Source organism: Gobius niger, assembly GCF_951799975.1.
Source record: "Gobius niger genome assembly, chromosome: 16".
In the NCBI taxonomy this organism is placed as follows: domain Eukaryota; kingdom Metazoa; phylum Chordata; class Actinopteri; order Gobiiformes; family Gobiidae; genus Gobius; species Gobius niger.
In genome coordinates this window covers 19164807-19183766 of record NC_136867.1, presented here as the reverse complement: position 1 = coordinate 19183766, position 18960 = coordinate 19164807, and the positions used below count along the sequence as shown (strand labels likewise).

At 42.5% G+C, this 18960-nt stretch overlaps 1 protein-coding gene across 2 annotated transcripts in view; it reads left to right on the top strand.

Annotated features, from left to right (window-relative positions):
* The window catches only part of efna2a (ephrin-A2a), a 144943-nt gene extending 132441 nt beyond the window's left edge, over nucleotides 1-12502 (top strand). Inside the window, exons 3-4 of one of the 2 annotated variants that reach the window (XM_079573583.1) lie at nucleotides 1502-1567; nucleotides 11475-12502. In XM_079573583.1, the coding sequence (XP_079429709.1) occupies nucleotides 1502-1567; nucleotides 11475-11593 (185 nt within the window). In that variant the 3' untranslated portion in view covers nucleotides 11594-12502. Of the gene's footprint in view, nucleotides 1-1501; nucleotides 1569-11474 lie in introns of both variants that reach the window. The other variant, XM_079573584.1, reaches the window with a different exon arrangement.
* Nucleotides 12503-18960: the final 6458 nt, after the last annotated feature.

The window sequence follows — 18960 nt, the reverse complement described above, 5'->3', positions numbered from 1 at the left end:
TTATCAATCCACAACAAATGAGTAGAATATGTTTTGTTTGTAACTGATCTTCTGTAAACAAAACAATTATCAAACTAAACTCATCCCATGAAAACAAGACTTCTTTTGTCTATATATTTTTTTTAAATATGAGTCTGTCCAGTGCTGTTATACCCTACATACGTTCCAAGCGTCCCATTTCATTACCAATAACTTAGTGCCGATGTCCCATAAACTGTTTTCCCCCAAAAGGAAAAACTCACAAACTGCTGACAACCCTTTCCCAAATTCTTATTATGTTCATTGACATGGGCAGTTTTGGCTGTCAAAACTACCTGGCTGCCCCTAGGCGTCTTGGTAGGCAACTTGTTACCTCACTTCAGCTCAGCAAGTTCGATTCCCCGGAGGAGCCTTGTAGTTTGTGCCATTTACACTACTTTTTGGCTACTATTGTGCCAAAAGTACAATTCGCGCAATCCGTAATTGTCACAAAACTTAAAGTCGCACTGTGTACAATCATAAAATGTTCCCCATTGCGTGCTTTAGTAATGTATTTGCACTTCTACTAATTGCCCAAAGAAATGAACACATAAATTAATGGCTTTATACCTAATGGCATAGAATCAAGGGAACAGTTAGTTCTGCATTTATGTGTATATCATACCTCTGTGCTGTGAATAACACCTCAGGGCAAAAGCACTATATGGATAGCCTATCCTCTTGCTTGTGTAAGATAAATTAATAAGTTATTACTTAATTTTTAAAGAGGTTCATGGTGGAGGAGTTATTAGCACTACAGCATCTCTAAAAGGAGTGTTTTTACTGTATAGCTTTGTGAAACTGCAAGTATAGACTATGTTCCTATGTTTACGGCCTTATACATATAGTTGCTTGATTATATTGACAAAAGTAAGCAGACGGCATTGGACAAAATGACATTCGTGAGTCAACAATACAATAACTTATTTAAAGCAGTACTAAGTAACTTGTTTACCTTAACATATCCTCTCTGTGGTCTCTCTGGGGTAATACAAGTTTTAATGGGATGATTGGGGGGGTCTTTCATCTCCCTCTGGTGTCTCTGGCCAGAAAACCACAATTGCAACTTCGCTGCCAACGGGTCGGAGGCGCAATACACACTAATGGAATCACGAAGAAGAAGCTAAGAGGCTAATGGGCAAAGCTAGCTGTGGGCTAGCGCAACGGAAACAGTATTTACAGCCAAGTTTGAGTGAAAAAAATTATCTCCACTGTGTAATTGGATGTACAATATCCCTTTTTCCCTTTGTCTTTTCTGTCAGCATAGGATTTACTCTCACGGACAATTAATGAGTAGAAAAACGCAACATGCTACGACACCTGTCGTGGCGCTTATGGCCTCTAGGGGCATGAGTTACATAGTGCTGCTTTAAAGGATCATTTATTTTAACTCCATGCTAATCATATTGTATTAAACGAGTAAAATGCTGCAATATTCCTCACAAATCAATCCTTTTTGTGTCGACCTTTGTATCTCTTGCAGCGTCTCCTCATCCAAACCACGTGGGGCGAGCATGTCTAAAGCTCAAGGTGTACGTGAGACCACCAGGTAAGTCACTCTCACTCACACACACGCGCACACACACACACACACACACACACATACATCCACACTCACACAAGTTCACTAAAGGTCCAGATTGGCTATCAAAGTAAAATTAGGACCCGATAAGGGCTTTGATAGAGGGGCCCGCCAACTCTCTCTGCTCTGATTCACAGACCAGCCGACGCGCTAACACTTTTGGAGTACGCACAAAACACACACAGACACACACGCACACGAGAGCGCGCGCACACACGGCAAACACGAGAGCACCGGGGCACACTTCAGATCAAATCCCATCACATCAGAGCGGTGTGAGAGAGACCTTCTGTCCTTGTAGAGGGAACAGAGAGTGCAGAGAAAATGTTAGCAAGCCCTGACAAACCACCGCCGCGTGGATTTCTTGATGTGGGGGGCAACAAATTGAAAATACGTCGGGTTTTTTGTGCGAGTTGATAAAACAAAAAAGAAAACACGTCAGGTTAGTTGGATTGAGCTAAAGTTATAATCAGTGTCGCTTAAAGGGCTACTAACCCCTCCTTCCAGAGCCTCAGTATCAGAGCCTCAGATTTGAAAATCTCAACAGAAAGGGGGCGTTGCCTGGAGGACTAAGGGGCACGCGGGAGGGGTGAGGGGTGGGAGGGGCTTGAGGCTTCTGACTTCGACGCTGCACCTGCAGCGCTCCTCGTAAACAAAGTCCGAGCATGGGAGCATGGAGTTCCAGCGAGCTAACTTATTTAGCAACTTGTTCCACTGGGACAGCTCGACAGCTCTCTCTACACAGGGGGGGCATCGTGGCAGACAGCGGCCTTGTACCTGAGGCGCTGGCTCATTTATTCCTCTGTCATTTACAAAGCTAGCGGCTTAGCATTGAGCTCGATCGACGTTAGCATCGCAGCTAAGGGACGTAACTGTCCTGGCTGCTTCAGAATTTACCGATCTATTTTAGATGTAGACTTTTGCTGTGGTCTACGTTAACATGGGAGATGTATCTCAGTGTCCTCAGCAGAGTGTGTGATATAGAGACGTGGCTATTTGTGTTACAAAGATTTTTATTATTTTTCTTACAGCAAAGTGCACAAAACATATCAAATAAATATATGTAGGCCTGTATTATAGAGCAGGAACACTGTCTTTTTGAAATTGTTTTTGGTTTGCCATTGAAGATGTGAGACAGAATCATTCAGGTTATGTTTCTCTAAAGGCTTGACTGTAACATTGTGAACCCAAAGAGCCAGTTAGCCCTAAGTAAATAGCCTGAAGTAATTTCTATTACTAAATTTAGTGAACTAAAAGGTTTAACCAACGTTAACACATACACTAAACTACCACTGAATGATGACACTGTAGAGTAAAGACTATAATGAAGTATTTATATGTATGCTTTTTTTAGTTGAATATTGAAATATTAATGAAAATTATAGATCTTGTTTTGTACCAGTACTTGATTCTGCACTTCTGGCTCTTACAACAGTGCAATTTCCAAATTATAGCACAATTTCTTTGGTAAAACTTACTACAAACTTACAGCTCACATTTCACTTGAGGTTGAGCTGCATGTGCCACTCACTTGGCCTACATAGATGTGTGCAATAAACAAATTGAACAGACAAAGTTGACTGGTTATGTTATACAATACCAACTGTAATAAATATACATGCAGTAAGTTTTCAGCTTCTAGAAACAGTGGTGCTGCATATACCTTCCTGTGACATATCTGACAGAACATATACAGGCTTCATTTTTTTTTTACTGCCCACAATTAAATCTTGCATGAAACATTGATTTTAATCTATTACGTTGTCCAATGGGCACAGAATGGTTCAGGCACAGGTCCTTTGTGTGCTCCTGATATGGGAGAGGATCCTCGACCACACTTTCAAACAGCAGGGCCATTAGTTGGTCAAAGTAGACTGTAAACAAAGCACAAAACATTTGTCCTTGTAAAAGCATTGGTTGTGTTGTTTTTAATGTGACATACCTGAGGTAGCTCTGGTCTTCATGGCTCTCACTGTGTAGTCTCCACGCTTGAATTTTGGATACACTATGACGATTTGCCTTTTTTAAATCAAAATTCAAGGCACCAACCTGCACCCTAAAATTTCACAAATAAACATTAATATGCAGTATCTATTTTCTAAACATTTCAAAGTGATAAAATAACTAGTGAATATTTGTTGAACCTTTAGGAATCATTACCTGGCCAGCATTCCTTTGAATAAGAGGCCCAGACTATTGTGAGAGAATCAGACTATGGAATGCCTCAATATTTGAAGTGTGGTATTGTGGGCTTATTTTAGCTTAATCTTTCAAAAAACGTGGTGTTAACAAAAGAGTAAGAGTCTCTCGCATGCTGCTGTGCCTACAAAGAATTATAAAGAATTACAAAGAATAATAAATTGATATGTGAAGTGTAAATACATCAATATAAATTAGATATTGGGAGGAGTAGTTGTAATTACACATACTTGATTTTGGCCACACTCTTGCATCATCCCCAACCAAAGGCCTGTGAAGACAGCGAGGGGACAGGGGGTTTTCCGTGGACATTCTGAATGTAGTTGCCCAGATGTCCACTCAGCCACAGCCTTTGATGGTGACCAGTAGAGATGATTCATATAGATGGTTCACAATGCTTTTCTTCCACCTCGTCATTTCCTCCGTTCACCTTTTCTGGCCCAGCGCATCATTTTTTTCCAATCTCTGGGACACAAAACACAAACCCCTCCTTCTCCATGCACACGCTGTTTCCAACCTCATTGCTCTAATAAGACAAAAAAATAAGAATATGAGTTCTATCATAATGCACAGTTATCCAAAGTTACATATTTATGTTTGTATTGTAATGTTTTACCTGGACTAGCTCGATGTCAATGACTTTGTTACTCGTTAGATTCATCATGGTGTAACTGCCATACTTGGCTGAATGTCCTACATGAATGCAAGTTATACATTAGCTGACTTTTAATACTTCAGATAAATGTTTATTAAATGTATTTACCAGGTGAATCTGCCCGCATGTCCCCGCCCAGTGACACAGAGCCGCTTTCAAGAGCCTCCCTGATGAGGTTATCCTGCTCCAGCTTCCACTGCCAGTTGACCGTAGGGATGAGGAGCTTTGCCTGGTGCCTATAGAAGCACTGCTCTGACAGTCCCTGAATATTGAAGGCCCCCAAGAACTATAAAATTAAAACATCTGTTATCATCGGATAATATATGGAAAAACAAAATGTTTTTGTAGTGCCTTTGAAATCTGGCTAAAGGATGAGCCGGTGAACAGCACAGCAGCACAGAGCTGTAGGTTTCCAGCTGGGACGTTGTTCACCATGGGCTGACTGGACCACTGACTGGAGAACTCACAGCGAGGACACTGTTGAGTGACCCAGACAGGACATCGCCTAAACAGCTCCAGCAGTTGGTCCTCAAGAACAATATATTTTTTGTCCTTGTGTGGAGGGACTTCAGTGGGAATGCTATATAAAATAAAGGATATTTCATCCCTCAAAAAACCAGGACGCTGTATATATTTTTTCAATTAAAACTCTAGATTTTCTTTGTACCTTGAACAGTTCACAGTGCTGGCACTGTCATCGATGTGGAAGCTGGGGTCAGACGCTGACACCTCACACCTTCTCCTTTTTAAAGGTGTAGAGGCTGCTCTGGGACTGTCAGGAAGAGGGATTTCCATCAGGTCCCCTGTCCCACAACCGACGCTTGTGTAAGCGGTCCGGGCTTGAGTAGCTGTACAAAACACAAACAAAAAAAACACGTTTAAAATGGCAGTAATTACACAACTTGTGTCTAACTACAGTATATAAAAAAAACAAAAGTGTAGACTGTTTTATACATAAAATGACAGTACTGTATAAAGGATAAATAGATTTCACCTTTGCGTCGCCTGCTCGGCTTCACATTGGCCTGGACACTTGCATGCCTTGTAATGACTGGATCAGTCTGGACATTTCTCTCTGCTCACTTTTGGCTGAAAACATAACAATAAATAATATTTATAAAGTGCACACACAAGTGACATGCAAACACATTGTTTGTATTGATGATTTATAGGAATACAACCTAGGATATACTTCAGAATATGCCACCCTATAGCAGATCAACCAAATATTTGTATCAGGTTAATTCTGGCTACAGTCGGCTACTAAAAACTTCCAAATGGTTTGGCATTTTGAAAAGCTGCGTCCAAATAGGTGTAAACTTTGGTTCAGTTCAGAAAACTTGTCAACATGAACATAATTATCAGAATTGATCCTATTTTGTGAACCTGTTCAACAACAATGGCAATAACAACTATACTGATTCTGAAACCACGTAAGAACAGCTCACATCTGTGAGCGCCCTCTCCTCACTGACCACACGGTCCACCTGGAGTGGTCAGCCCTCTCCTCACTGACCGCAGTCGAGCATCAAACGGGAGCAGAGCGCGCACGGAGCGGGTCAGTTTAGCCTCCGACACACAGTACGTTCTAGCTATACGTTAGCTATACAGGCTAGCTTGTAGCTACTGTCAAAAGCTACAGTCATGTCAAACTTAGATTAGTTTGGTGCTCAGACTCGTGCACATTTGCGCAGTGTTGGCGTAACTTTGCAGACTGATGCATTAGCAGGCTGCCCCGGGCAGCGAGTAGACGCGCTTATAACCGGTGGCTGCTGTTCCTCAGCCACAGTGAGCGAGTGCGGGACACATCGCCTGGAGCTGAGGCTGCAGAGTCTATTTACACGCCATATTTTTTCAACATATCTACACGACTCATGTGATTGGTGTTATCAGAGGCCAAACCGGCGAATTTGTTTGAGACACTACAATAACGATCTATTCTGACGTGCACATCAATATTCTATATACTGTACATGACTCAATCTGTGAGCAAAGTAGCTTCTACTGACAGAAATGACCGGGACAGAGTGAACCAAGTGCCTCTTTTTACAGCAGCTACAATCAATGCAATTACTACCAAACCCAAAATGGGTAAATCATTATTTTTCTCACTCACCTCACATTGTTGGCGGGGCAGGAGTGTCGGTGGGGACGGCCTCGCTCTTCAAACGGAGAAGACTAGCATAGCCCAGTTCAACCTCGGTGAAGTTGGCGAAGGAATCAGCACGTAAAATGGTCTTTGCAAACTCCAGCCCCACTACGCTACACTTCCTCCCCATCCTAACACAGTACAATTAACAACTAACAATTAAATTATACACGATAGACCACTAAAAGCAATACTAACAAACGCCCTAAGCTAAATTGAGCTAACTAATCTAACAATAAAAGCAACTAGTGATTACAACTACAATATTCAACAACTAACACTACTAAAACTATACACTTATTTATAATAAAAAAGCTATCCTAATAAAATCTACCTAAATGCTATGACAACTAATCGCAAACCTGACAATCGATGATAATATTCTCTCGTTATTCCAACTCCAACTCGCTACGGGGGCGTGAGCGAGACTGAGCCTTTTTATACCCCAGAGCGGCAGAGCCCGTGACATCATCTCTCGCCTCCTGACATCATCTCTCTCCCCTCCGCTAATTGGGTGCCGAATTCAAAAAATCAAATGCAGTACCGACAGTTCGCTGCAGATGGCGCCACACAGACGGTTTGGGACACAAAGACAGGATTTCAACAAATTTGCACTAAATTGTTAAAATAGTGACATATACACGTAGACAACACTATAAGATACCCATTTATACAACTTAGCTAGAAAAAAAAGTTGATTTGGGGGTTAGTTGTTCTTTAAAGCCACACTGCGGAACATTCCACTCCATGTGTTGTTAAGTCACAAGAGCAACTACACTGCTGCAGGTAAACACATAATCACACAGGGTCAGAGTGCCTCAGTCTACTATCTCTTTGCCTAGTAATACATTCCCTTTTGACACTCCAAGAAAAGACTTTTGTTCATTCCTGGTCTGACTGATTATGTTTGGTTTAGCTTTAGCTTTTTTTTATCCACTTTTAGTTGCTCTTGTGATGGAGCACCTTATCTGTGGCTTTAAAACAACTTCCCAGCAAACACATACTTCACATTGACCCCCATGACCAACAAAAAAGCACATTGCTGAATTTTCTCTCCTGCAAAACATTACCGACACTAAAAGTTGGAGAGAGCGACAGGCAGTTAGTCTAGCAGTATCGTCCCTCATTATATTGCACCGTCTAAACTTAATCAACTAAATGCCTTTCTAAAACTCAATGAACTACAGTAATGGCAGATAATAGGACACACATCAGATAGCTGTGTCTGTTGGCAATCTTTTTCTAAACAATCCAGCCGTCTGAGAACTATATAAATAAAGTTAGATACCCTGTCTGGATCTTATAAACGCAATCAGGACTTCAACGTCGGAGTCGGAAAGTCTGCAGTTGATACAAGTCGAACATAGGCATCCGGATAGTTTCTAGTTGTGGACATGTTTGATAACATTACTGCCTTAATCCCAAATACTTTTGCCAATCTCCAGAGGCTTACTGCATAATTAAGGGATACGTGACAGGGAGATACGCAGATGAATAAACATGAGGTTTGTGTGATACAACAAAGATTATCATAATGTAACATGGACTTAAAAGAAATATAGCCAACCATCCCCAAGCAATTGCATGGCTTAAGATTCAAGTTCAAGGTTCAGGACTCGTATCAGTTAAAACTCTGTAGAAAGTATAACCACTCGCAAGTGGACTTATAGTGTGGCTGTGATTAGTAGCAAGATTTTGTATGATGGATTTGTATTGATGCTTGGGGGGAAACTGTTTTAAAGGAGGCCTTGGCCAGCCCTAGAATTAGACTGGCTACCCAAGATATCTACAAACCGGGGGGGCAGAGTCAGAACATGAAATGTCAATAACAACTCTGTCTCTATTTAACATCAAATTACCGTATCACTGAATGTTAAAAGTAGGGTGAAAGGGCAATGAATACGAACTAGCTGAATGCCTCTATGTTTACCAGACCGCTGAGATGTGAAGTGTTTTTCCAACTCAAAATGTTCTTAAAATCTTGGGCTGGCTCTTGAGCCAACACTGGGCCACAGTGACAAGCTATTCATTTCAGTGTCAAGAAATTCATATAAGCCATGGCACAGCCAACTGTAGATCTATTATTAAAATGTAATCATTACAATATGAATGAGTAAAAAGACAGATGGATTAATTCAAAGGATCATGGGAAATGTAGTGCACATAGCCCAGCGTTGTCACATGGGTCAAAGCAGTTTTTAGAAAAAGAAAAACGTTTTGGAGCCAGGCTTTTAAGCAGTTTAAACGAGGCCCAAAGCTACATAAGAATCCTGTTTACCAAGTGTCTTTTGGTGTAACCCCTGGCCACCAGGGGGTGGTGTTACAGCAGTATTGTCAGCTCTCCACCATGAGGACCAAAGAGGGCTTTCCTCGTCCATTGTTTTGAACATATAACAAACTCATGGATTGTGGGAAGTGTGGGCATCTACACATGTTGAATGTTATTGTTTACTGTCGATGATCCCACACATGCGCAGTATGCTGAAGGGGAAAAAACACTTTTTATCTAATATCTCTAACATCATTTCAAGACATCCATCAGTAGTACAGTCACTTGACCGACCATCTAACAAATTGAAACTGAGATTAAATTGTTATTTTAGATCACCTTTGTACAAGCACCTTTGCTGCTTGCAAAAAGCCCTGAATGTTCGCCATCATTTCATCCATGCCAAATAAAGCCACGTCATCATTAAAAAATGGCATCCAAACACACAACATTAAACAAGTCCAAAATGTTTCCTCATACCAGTTAAACAAACACAACCCATTGTCTAAAGTTGTCAGTTAGTTTATAATGTACTGTGAAGGGCTGCACTTCCTTTTGCCCTCCAGGAGACGACCCGGTCCAGGAAGGACCCTAGCCCGTGTGACGTCACTCATCAAAGCGTATAGCAGCTATGGTCAATTTACTTACTCTTAGAAGAATAGTGGGCTTATATCAAATACAAAGAGTCTTGACAAAAATTCTTACACTCACTTTCAGATATTCTCTATCCACACCAACTGTCTTCACAAACCTAAGCTCAGATCATCCAGTTTCAACATAATTGAATGAAAGGTTTCTGATTGCGAAAGATAGTGCGATGAAAATCCACCTGTAAGTCTTCCCGAAGGCAGAATGGAGCAGCTCTTGCTCAGCCCATAAGCCCGCCTTTAGCTCTGAACCTGCGTAGAAGCACGTCTCCCTTGATAATGACACAGCTTTGAAGGAAAACCCGAAGAGTCAGCCCTTGCCGCTTTCCAGGCTCAGATCTCTCCAAATCAGGCTAACGGGAGGCGAACCATCCCCCCCTTCTCTCCATAACTGCTGAAACAACGCACACTTTTTTTCCTATTCTGTCATTGCTGTAGCTTCTCATTGAAATTCAAAGCTTATGGTCTGACGTTGCAACTTGCGCCTCATCGGTGAAATGTTGTCGCCATAAAGTGCGCTGAGGGCCATGCACCGTAACGCTGTGCATGTGTGTGTGCTGCTCTAGATTCGGAGGCAGCGGCGTGATTAAACTGTAATTAGGTTGGTTGAACCCCCTGCAGAGCTTAGTTTGCAAGCCGTCTCTCTCCCTCTCTCCCAACCATCCACATGCCCCTCTTCTCAAATAGTCCTTCAATATTGGTTAGCTCCCCGGGAAAACTGCACACCCATGTCTAGTGGTTTGAAAAAAAGTCTAGCCTTGCTTCGAGTCAGTGTACGTGTACAGGAAGGTATACATATGAGCACATAACACCAATTGGTTGGGATCACGTCATATAGAATTGTATGTCATGATCGAGTGCAAGGGTCTCGGATGATTCACGTTTTTTTTTTAAGGAAATACCCAAAGAGAAAATCCACAAATGCTCACCATGTTTTTTCGGGATTGGGACAGCAATATTAAGAGATGATTTAATGTGGCCCTTTGAGGAGCATGAATCCTTGAGCAGGTCAAAAAAAAAAGTCTCTATCCCATTCCTGTGCTGAGTTATGGATTTTTAATGAAATGACCAGTTTGCTTACTCCAGCCACTAGGGGGCAGCTTAAATAAAAGAAAAACTAAAGAATTCCACACGTGTCCAGCAGAGGGCGCTGACATGATAAGAGATCAGGATATAAACAGCATATTATAGCCGCGTGGTAAATGGTCAGTCTCCGCTACAATAGTAACTTAAGTGAGTTGAGTCGAGTGTGGAGTGTGGAGTGAATGAATAAAGACTTTATATAGAGCTTTGAGAAACATGTGACACAGGCTGATAATTGTGAGCTGTTAATCTGTTTATCTGTCTATTTATGAGGCCAGTCCTTTACAATATATGCGGACCTCGACCCGCCGTGGGGGCTGAATTTCGGCTCAAACGAGTGTGAGGCTCCTGCTTTAGAGCAAAACACAAGAGCAGATCAACACAAAAGTGGTTTTATAATGGCACTGAACCTTTCATATTTTCACGGTGACAGAGAAAGCTTCTTAAGTTTCAACAGTTTTTGGTCGTTAAAACTCTTTCCTAAATCACCTAACACATTCCTAGCATCCAGATCATTAACAGGGCTCATTTATAAGCACTTTTCTTTGTGCTATCAACCACAAATAGCCTGCTAAAAACGATCAGTGCTACATCAGGTTTGCAAACGCAACAAAAACAGTTCAAAACCATTTCCGTTTGTGCATGCTTTTTTTCAGATTTTGAATCGATGAAAGAATAAATAGCAAGTCATTTATTGTCTTGGTTTTCAGATTACAGACTTCTAGCCCAAGCATTCAAAGCACATACGTTCATGTAAAAGTCTATGTCCCGTTTGTAGCGTTTTGTGATTTTGCAACAGTCCCGTCTCTGTCTGTTCGTCCCTCACAGTTCAGTCTTGTGTCGTTCCCCCCTCTTCTCTCTCTCTCTTCCAGATGGATCGGGATACGACTCTCCGGAGCCCTTCCTCACCGACGGAGGTCCAAGATGGCGGCCGGGACCCTGCTCTCCGCTCACAGCCTCTCTGCTCCTGGGACTTCTCCTCTGGCTGTGACCCTCCGACGCCCCCCACACTTTTATCTCTGGACGTCCCACCCCGCAATGGAGGTCCGTGGGCTGGGCTGGCAGTCCCGTGAAAGAACCACCACCCCTCAGGGAAGTCTAAACCCCCCCCTCCTCCCCCTCCCCCCTCCTCCTTCTTTTCTTTTTTTTTTCTTTCTTTTTTTTTTTTTCTCTCGTCCTTCTCCGAATCACCTCTCCACGGGCCACCCTTTTCACTGCCAGCCCCCTCCTAGCCGGGACATAGATCTGTGGGAAGCCGTCCCGCGTCCGATTCCTCTTAAACTTTGGGTCGTGTTGCACCTCCTCGCAGCTGAAGAACACAAGCGGACAACTGTCACTCGTTTCAAGGATGGGATGGGGCGGGAGGGCGATTTGGGGGCGGGCGGTGGGTTACGACGATTTGACTATTGACTCTCGGGGAGGGGTTGGATGTTCACCACGGCTATGATTAAACTTGTCGTTCCGGGCGCAATTCCCATCAGCCAATCTCGCAGGGGGCTTAAGCGATGGGGCTGGATGCACAAAAATTGGATCGGAGCTCACGTTGCCGTCGCCGTCCTCAAAGTTTCGAATTGGAAGTGGTCAAGCTTGCCATGTAATTGTAATTCTAGACCACTTGGATTAATTCCAGCGATCGGAATGAGACGGGAAAAGTGGTCAGGCTTAGGAACCAAACCAGCCAAGAAACAATTCCCACAAAGATTGAAATAAACGCGCTGGCAATTGGGAAATGTAATATAATATGCATGGCTATTGGTTATTTACAGAAAGGCTGTATCGAATTTACACAGTTGAGGGCATGCAGTTGATATCACAGTATGGCAACAGATGAGTGTCAAAGAGACATTTGTGTTCTGACACGCACTTGAGGGGTTCTGTTTAGAATAGAATTAAGTGCAAACTCTCTCTTTTGTTTGAAAAGTTGCAGAATTTTATGCAAAGAATTGAGCGAGTGATATGTTGCCAAGTCCAGAATAGATTGCTACCCTGGTCAGGAACCTCACTTGGGTTCGAACTGGTAGCTCCTTCAAGGCTGGCTCCTATAAGCTGTAGTAGTGGACAGTGACACATGGCAGTGCGTAGGTATTTAAAATTTGTCAATCCATATTTTTAGAACGGTGAAAGCCCTCAAAATGTCACGAGACTGAAACCCTTCCATAAGCTCTTTGGAATGGTGTGTGTGAAGCTGTCGCAACGGCATCCACGTTAAGCCTATATTCTGGCAACGAAAGGCAAGTTTAATCATGCTACGTTCTGGATCGGGGAGGTAAGTGGGCGGGATATAAGGGTAAGGTGTATATTTTCAGCGGGGATTGGTGGGTTGAGTTATTCTGTCTTCTACATGTTTCTAAACAAAGCATTTATCACAGCCTGACGTAGCTCAGGCTTGTTCAGCACTGTCTATGTTAACTGGGTCGGGTGGCCATGACTTTCTCATTTATTTGAATGTACCACTGGTCACCCACCGACTCTTTGTCTTTCTATATTGTTTTGACTGTGGTCACTTAACTTCTATCAGAACGGTGGATCAAAAATTAACTGTTGGTGGGGGGGGGTTTGCAAGCGTTTCAGGATTTTGGGGGGATGTGGGGGTAATTTGCCGATAGTATTGAAGATTCGAAGCAGAGGCGACACTCTTTAAGTTGCATGACCACTGTGAAAAAAAAAAAAAATCTTTGTTTGTAATCAATGATCTATTTTTTCATGGGGGATTTATCCGAAACACCTTTGCCACCAGCGCTCTTCTTGCCCTCTTGGAAGACTTTTTAAAAAACGGACTCATAAATAAAAATTCAACCTCTCTCCGCTCACACGTTTTCTCCTGTCTGGCTTCTGGTCGTTGATGGATTAGCCCGTGTTGGGGAGACGAACGGACCGAGGGGGCAAAACAGACTGAGATTAAGCCCTCAGTACTCGGGACCCGGATCACAGCGGACATAAAACACTAACTTGAACTGTTCCTATAGGTCCCAGGGTTGACGCTTTGTGGAAAAAAGGGGAAGCACATTGACTGGATGGGATAGGAGTGTGTGGTAGCCTCACAACATCACACACGTGCACACTCACACGCATAGAGATTCTTTGATAAAGTCCTTGGGGATGGATCTAGCATTTATTATGGACAAAAGTGTACAAAGGGAGATGGAGCAGCGCAGGAGGAGAGGGTGTGTGTGTGTGTCATGGGACTTCTTTAATGTTAGAAAGTAACATAATGAGCAAGCACTGTGAACACACACGTACAAAAACATACAGGAAATCCAATGTACAGATTTTTACGCATACATTTGTAGAGACAGTCAAAGGCATTTGCGTCGGCCCCGCTCAAAGACCTGGAGTTAAAATGCGTCTACACTGGTTACAAGTGGTCAGAGGTGTCTACTCACTTAGTATGTCTTTGACGCTTTTATTGTTGTATTCATGTTTGCAATCATCGAAAGTCGCTGGGACATCATCCGACTCACAAGATGGTCTTTTGCGAAACCGCATGGGAGGGATGAGACCATGGATTTGGATTTCTTCCCCCGTAATTCAATTATTCAGTGTAATGTGGATGTTTATTTCAAGTTAACAGGAAGCCTAAATGTTTGTGTACACTCTCAGTCATACTGTTTTCCATTGCAGAGGAAGATTGAATCTGCCATCTGTAGCCTACTGGGTTGTTTTGAGCACGTTTCTCCTCTCACCTGAATATGTACCAACCCAAGGGGGGGCCTTCTCCAGCCTGCATGCCAAATGACAGGCACCTTTACATACTTGGTAGTGACTTGTTTTTGTAAGCTTTTACATCTTCTGCCAGCTGCTTTAAGATGAGTTGCTGACGAAGCCTCTTGTGGTGAGAAACAAATTCGTCCTCAACATTAAAACAACCCCGTACTGATGACAGATTTGACCTTTTCTCAAACACAAAACAAGTACTATTGCTAAGGTGGTTTAGAGGAGTTTGTAAACTTTGTGAATAAAGCAGCCAACTGGTCAGAAGTACATTGTCTGAAACATGACTCATCAGATGGCCTGTTTCTGTGGGAGGGATGCAGCAGTCATTTGCATATCTGTTTTAAAGGTGCTAACGTGCTAATGCTAAGCTTCACTTTTTTAGGTGTTAAATAGTCAATGTTTTCACAATCAAATGTTGTAACGTCACACGGTCATATGTGGGACACCCACAGAATTACATATTACTGATGGTCCACAGAAACTGTTTTGAAATGTTTTTGAGAAATTACATTGGGAACACTTCTACATTGTTGTGACATTTGCGCAATTGAATTTTAGTGCGATCCATATTTTATGTTTTGGTAAAATGTCCAAATGTTATGTGTGAATTTTACAATCAAGAAATGTAAATAATTTGTACTGTAACTTTGATAATGCACTAGTTAAATCCCAAACAAAATGCAGTGTTTTGCCTCAATTTTGAAGGTTGAATGTCTTCTGCCTAATAGCAATAATATCTGTGTAAATATGAGACCAAAACAACTAGCTGACCACTTGTAATCTACATAATCTGAAGTGTGATTTTATCTCCAGGTCTAAAGGGGGCCGTGAACATTGAGCATGCACATACACACACATGTAAGGCGCAAAAACACAAACCAGGGGGCGCACTCGTGTCCCCCGTCTCATCTTATTTTTGTAGCATTTAAAGTCACTGTCGATGACTCCTGTTCGGGTTGCAGCGATGGGACATAGCCTGTGGAAGATTATACAAATGTGTCTTCTCTTCTTCTACTCCACTTTCTTCTTCTATGGTTTGTAAATCCATGGTCGGTAGCTGGTTAGGATGCCTCCGGTGGTCGAGCGTCATGTCTGTTTTTTTCTGTTTGTGCTTGTTTTTGTGGAAGCTGGCCTCGGCCTTTAAAAGTCAGTCAAAAGTAAAACACAAGAGTTTAATCCAGGAGAGAAACACACAAATAAAGATTGTCTTTTTGTCTACTCTGAAAATATGTGGTGTGTGTCTGTTTTCATTTTGGTTCCTGCTCTCCAAGGCATAAAAAGTCCTTTTTTCTCCCCTCCGCAGTCAAAGGCAGAGGGGAAAAGTCATTTGTGGCCAAATGACTGCCTGCAGGATAATGGTCTTTTGACATTTTTGAATTAAAAAGTTATACTTTTTCAGGGGCCAAAGCAGGTGCTCTGTGGTCTGAGAGCATACCTTCTAATATTCTTTAATCTGCAGTAGCCAAAAGCCTTCTCATGGTTTATGAGACCAATCCATAAGCATGTGAGAAGAAGTCCTGTGAAATTGTTTCTAAAGAATTGCACTATTCAACGAACACACTGAATTTATTATGTTGTAATAAAACCATTTGTTGTGATTGTCTGAGTCAACAACTGTTTAAGGATGCATTGAAGGCATGACAAGACGCAGCCTTTCATTTCACTTCTTCACTTTGCCTCCCTTAGCATCATAAGTTCAACTCCTCCTGACTCTTTGCTTTGCCTTTCCTCACTCTCCGGCCTTTTTCTTGCTTGGCTGTCCTCTCCAGTCAACCCTGCAGGCCAAAGAATCTTCAACGGAAAAACACCTACATACGAGAGGACTGATATATCAATACAATTATAGCTAAACAATGTAAATGAACATCAGAGCACACACACAGTAAAATGACAGGGAATACATTTTACCATATGTGCAACAATGGTGTGCATAGTGTAGTACGTCATATTTGGGTCATGTCTCTATCGTCCATTAGGGTTCCAAAGGATTTGGTTATTTCTAAAAAACTGAATTCTTAGCAGTCTAGTACAGGTGACTGCTTTCTGAAGACTTTTCCTTTGAGGTTTATGTCAGGAAGTTGAAGACACACAAGCAGCAGGAATGGTAAGCAACTTCAGTCGCTGGAAATAAGCAACCTCCATATTTGACTGGCTGCTCTGAAGCATAGACATTATTCTTTCGGACAGCTCTGCGAGGCTAATAAAACTCTAACTCCCGGCTGTGATCGCCCCTGCTCCATCTTCGGGACATGTCGGCAAATCTAAAGCAACTGTCTTCCCGTGCACCTGGGTCTTCATTTGTGTCCATTTATCTATCCCCACGTGACGTCAAGCCCCGCAGATACAGAACACACTGAGCCGTGCCAGTCAAAAAGCGTGAAATTATTCAGATGTAAATCGCGGCTCTCCAGTGATGTGACAGCTAATCTGAGCCACAAAATACCCTGTGATAGCCTTTTCCGCTCCCATATCCGTCATATTTCCAGCAGGGTGGTCCGACACGGAAAGAAAAATCTCGAAATGAAGTCCCGTTTTTAGCTTTTCCATCTTGGGTCTGTCAACAGAGAGGGGGCTGTGTCCTTGAACGAGATACAGCCAAAAGATGAAAGAGAATATAAAATGTTTCCTCTCCGCTTTAGCTCAGTGGCTCTTTCCTGTCAGATGTGGACATGAATGGACGAAGAGACAACAACAAAAAGTACTCCACAGGGGATTGTGAAGGCTAGTGCCAGAACTTTAGAAGATAAGAGGCCAAGAAAGTTCTCAAATTGTACACTGAAACGCTGGTGAAATATAAAGAGTGAGTGAAGACAGGTCAAGAGATGAAAATGTTGGTTCTTCGTGGGAGTGAACTGGATGGATGTAAGAGATCGGAGTTGTAGATCATTTGTCCTCTGGTTCTCTCGGAGTAACCACTTTCTCCAAAATATCTCAAGACAAATGGGAGACCTTTTAAATGTTCGAAAGTTTGCGGAATGGGCTAAAGTTCCCGAGCAGCAGCGACAAGACCAATGTGGAAACAGAAGAAGAAGATGAACGACCGAATATCTGCTTCATTTATCAGAGATGTTTTAAAGTGTCATCTAAAACCCACCGATGCGTGTCTTGTCGGCAGTCCAATGCTAAAACAATATCACAAATGTAGTTTTTTGGGTGAAAAGAAAGCAACGGTGCATGAATAATAGATGTCTGGCCCTCCTGAGCAAAGCGTCCTAATGGCTATCGATGTCTCCAGTTTCCATCAAATTGCTCCATATGAGAGCTTCAATCCAAACGCAGAGGGAAGATTTTCGGCGAGAGGAGACGAGGGAATAAAATTATCTCTGAATATTGAGACGCTTGGTCAGCCAATTCCTTTGTCCTGACGAGTATCGGGTCGCGGCAGGATTAGCCCATAACGTTAAATTATAGGCCCGATAAAGGAAGTGGGCCAAGAACCTTTCCTGTGACTCAAGATGGATGTGAGCGGAGAGGTGGATATAGTGTTACATTTCGAATAACTTGTACTTTTAAAAAGCAGTTTGAACTTTCATACGAGAGGCTTTGGATATTCTCCTCGCTCAATATGAGAAAAAAATATCATAGGAAATCATGATCAGCGTCTACTTTTCCTCAACTTACCAACCAAGCTGTAGTCTGTAGACAGTAAATTGTACTCTGTTTGTGGTAAATTTGACTTTTTTGGCTTTGCACAACCACCTTCTTCCACCCGGATCGAATTATTTGCCTCATTACGAGATTTGTTTTCATTGGCTGACGCTCCTGTGGTACTAGCTTGGCCTGTAAGATGTTGACTTTTTGAACAGAACTGTGAAGCAAAGCCAGACACTGCAGATGGCATCCCTCCCTCCTCCATCCATCATCATTGTTTCCCATGGACTCATTATTAAGCGATACGGCCAGCCTATTCTTCCCAGCGCAAGTGTACTTTTGTCTCCTCATGTCGAGCCGAGAAGCATGATTTAGGAATTATGGAATTAGGGCAGCCTTCCCATGTCTGTTAATGGGAAAACTGCGGCGATGAAAGAGTGGGATCCATCCTGACATCTGCACTGCCCATAATACGTCCATTTAATCTTTGTTCTTTTACTTCCTTTCCCCCCGATTCCTTCCTCCCTCTCTCCTTGTCTCAAACGCTTTCTCACATTAAAAGTAATTATAGAGGAAATGGTAATTTTGGACTCTTCAGGCACCGGTGGACAAGGCGTGAAATATTGGAATAGTAAAATGGTGAAATGTAGGGGCTTGTATCGGTGAAAAGCGGGGCAAGAGGCTAGAGCAAGAAGCCCCTTAAAATTATATTCTGTAATTGAGTAAGTGAGTGAGAGTAAAAAAGGGGTATTAATGTGATTGCCAAAGTGCTGTGCGGGGCAGGCAAATAACTACACGTGGCTCAGATTTATAGCTCTTCACAAACTTCTCAAAGTGTAATCCTTCATGTCACACTTAGTGATCAACAGCTTCTTCCGCGGCCATGTTTCCCAGAACACACTGAGTGACATTCTGTACCAGTGGCTCCTTTGACCCGTATCGATCACGTTGGTTTTCAGCCTCTCTTTAAAGCCTCTTTGAGTGTCTTGAAAATCAATATAAAAGTGTTGAAAAGTGGCTCTTTCGAGTACCGTCAGGTCTAAACAGGTCGCC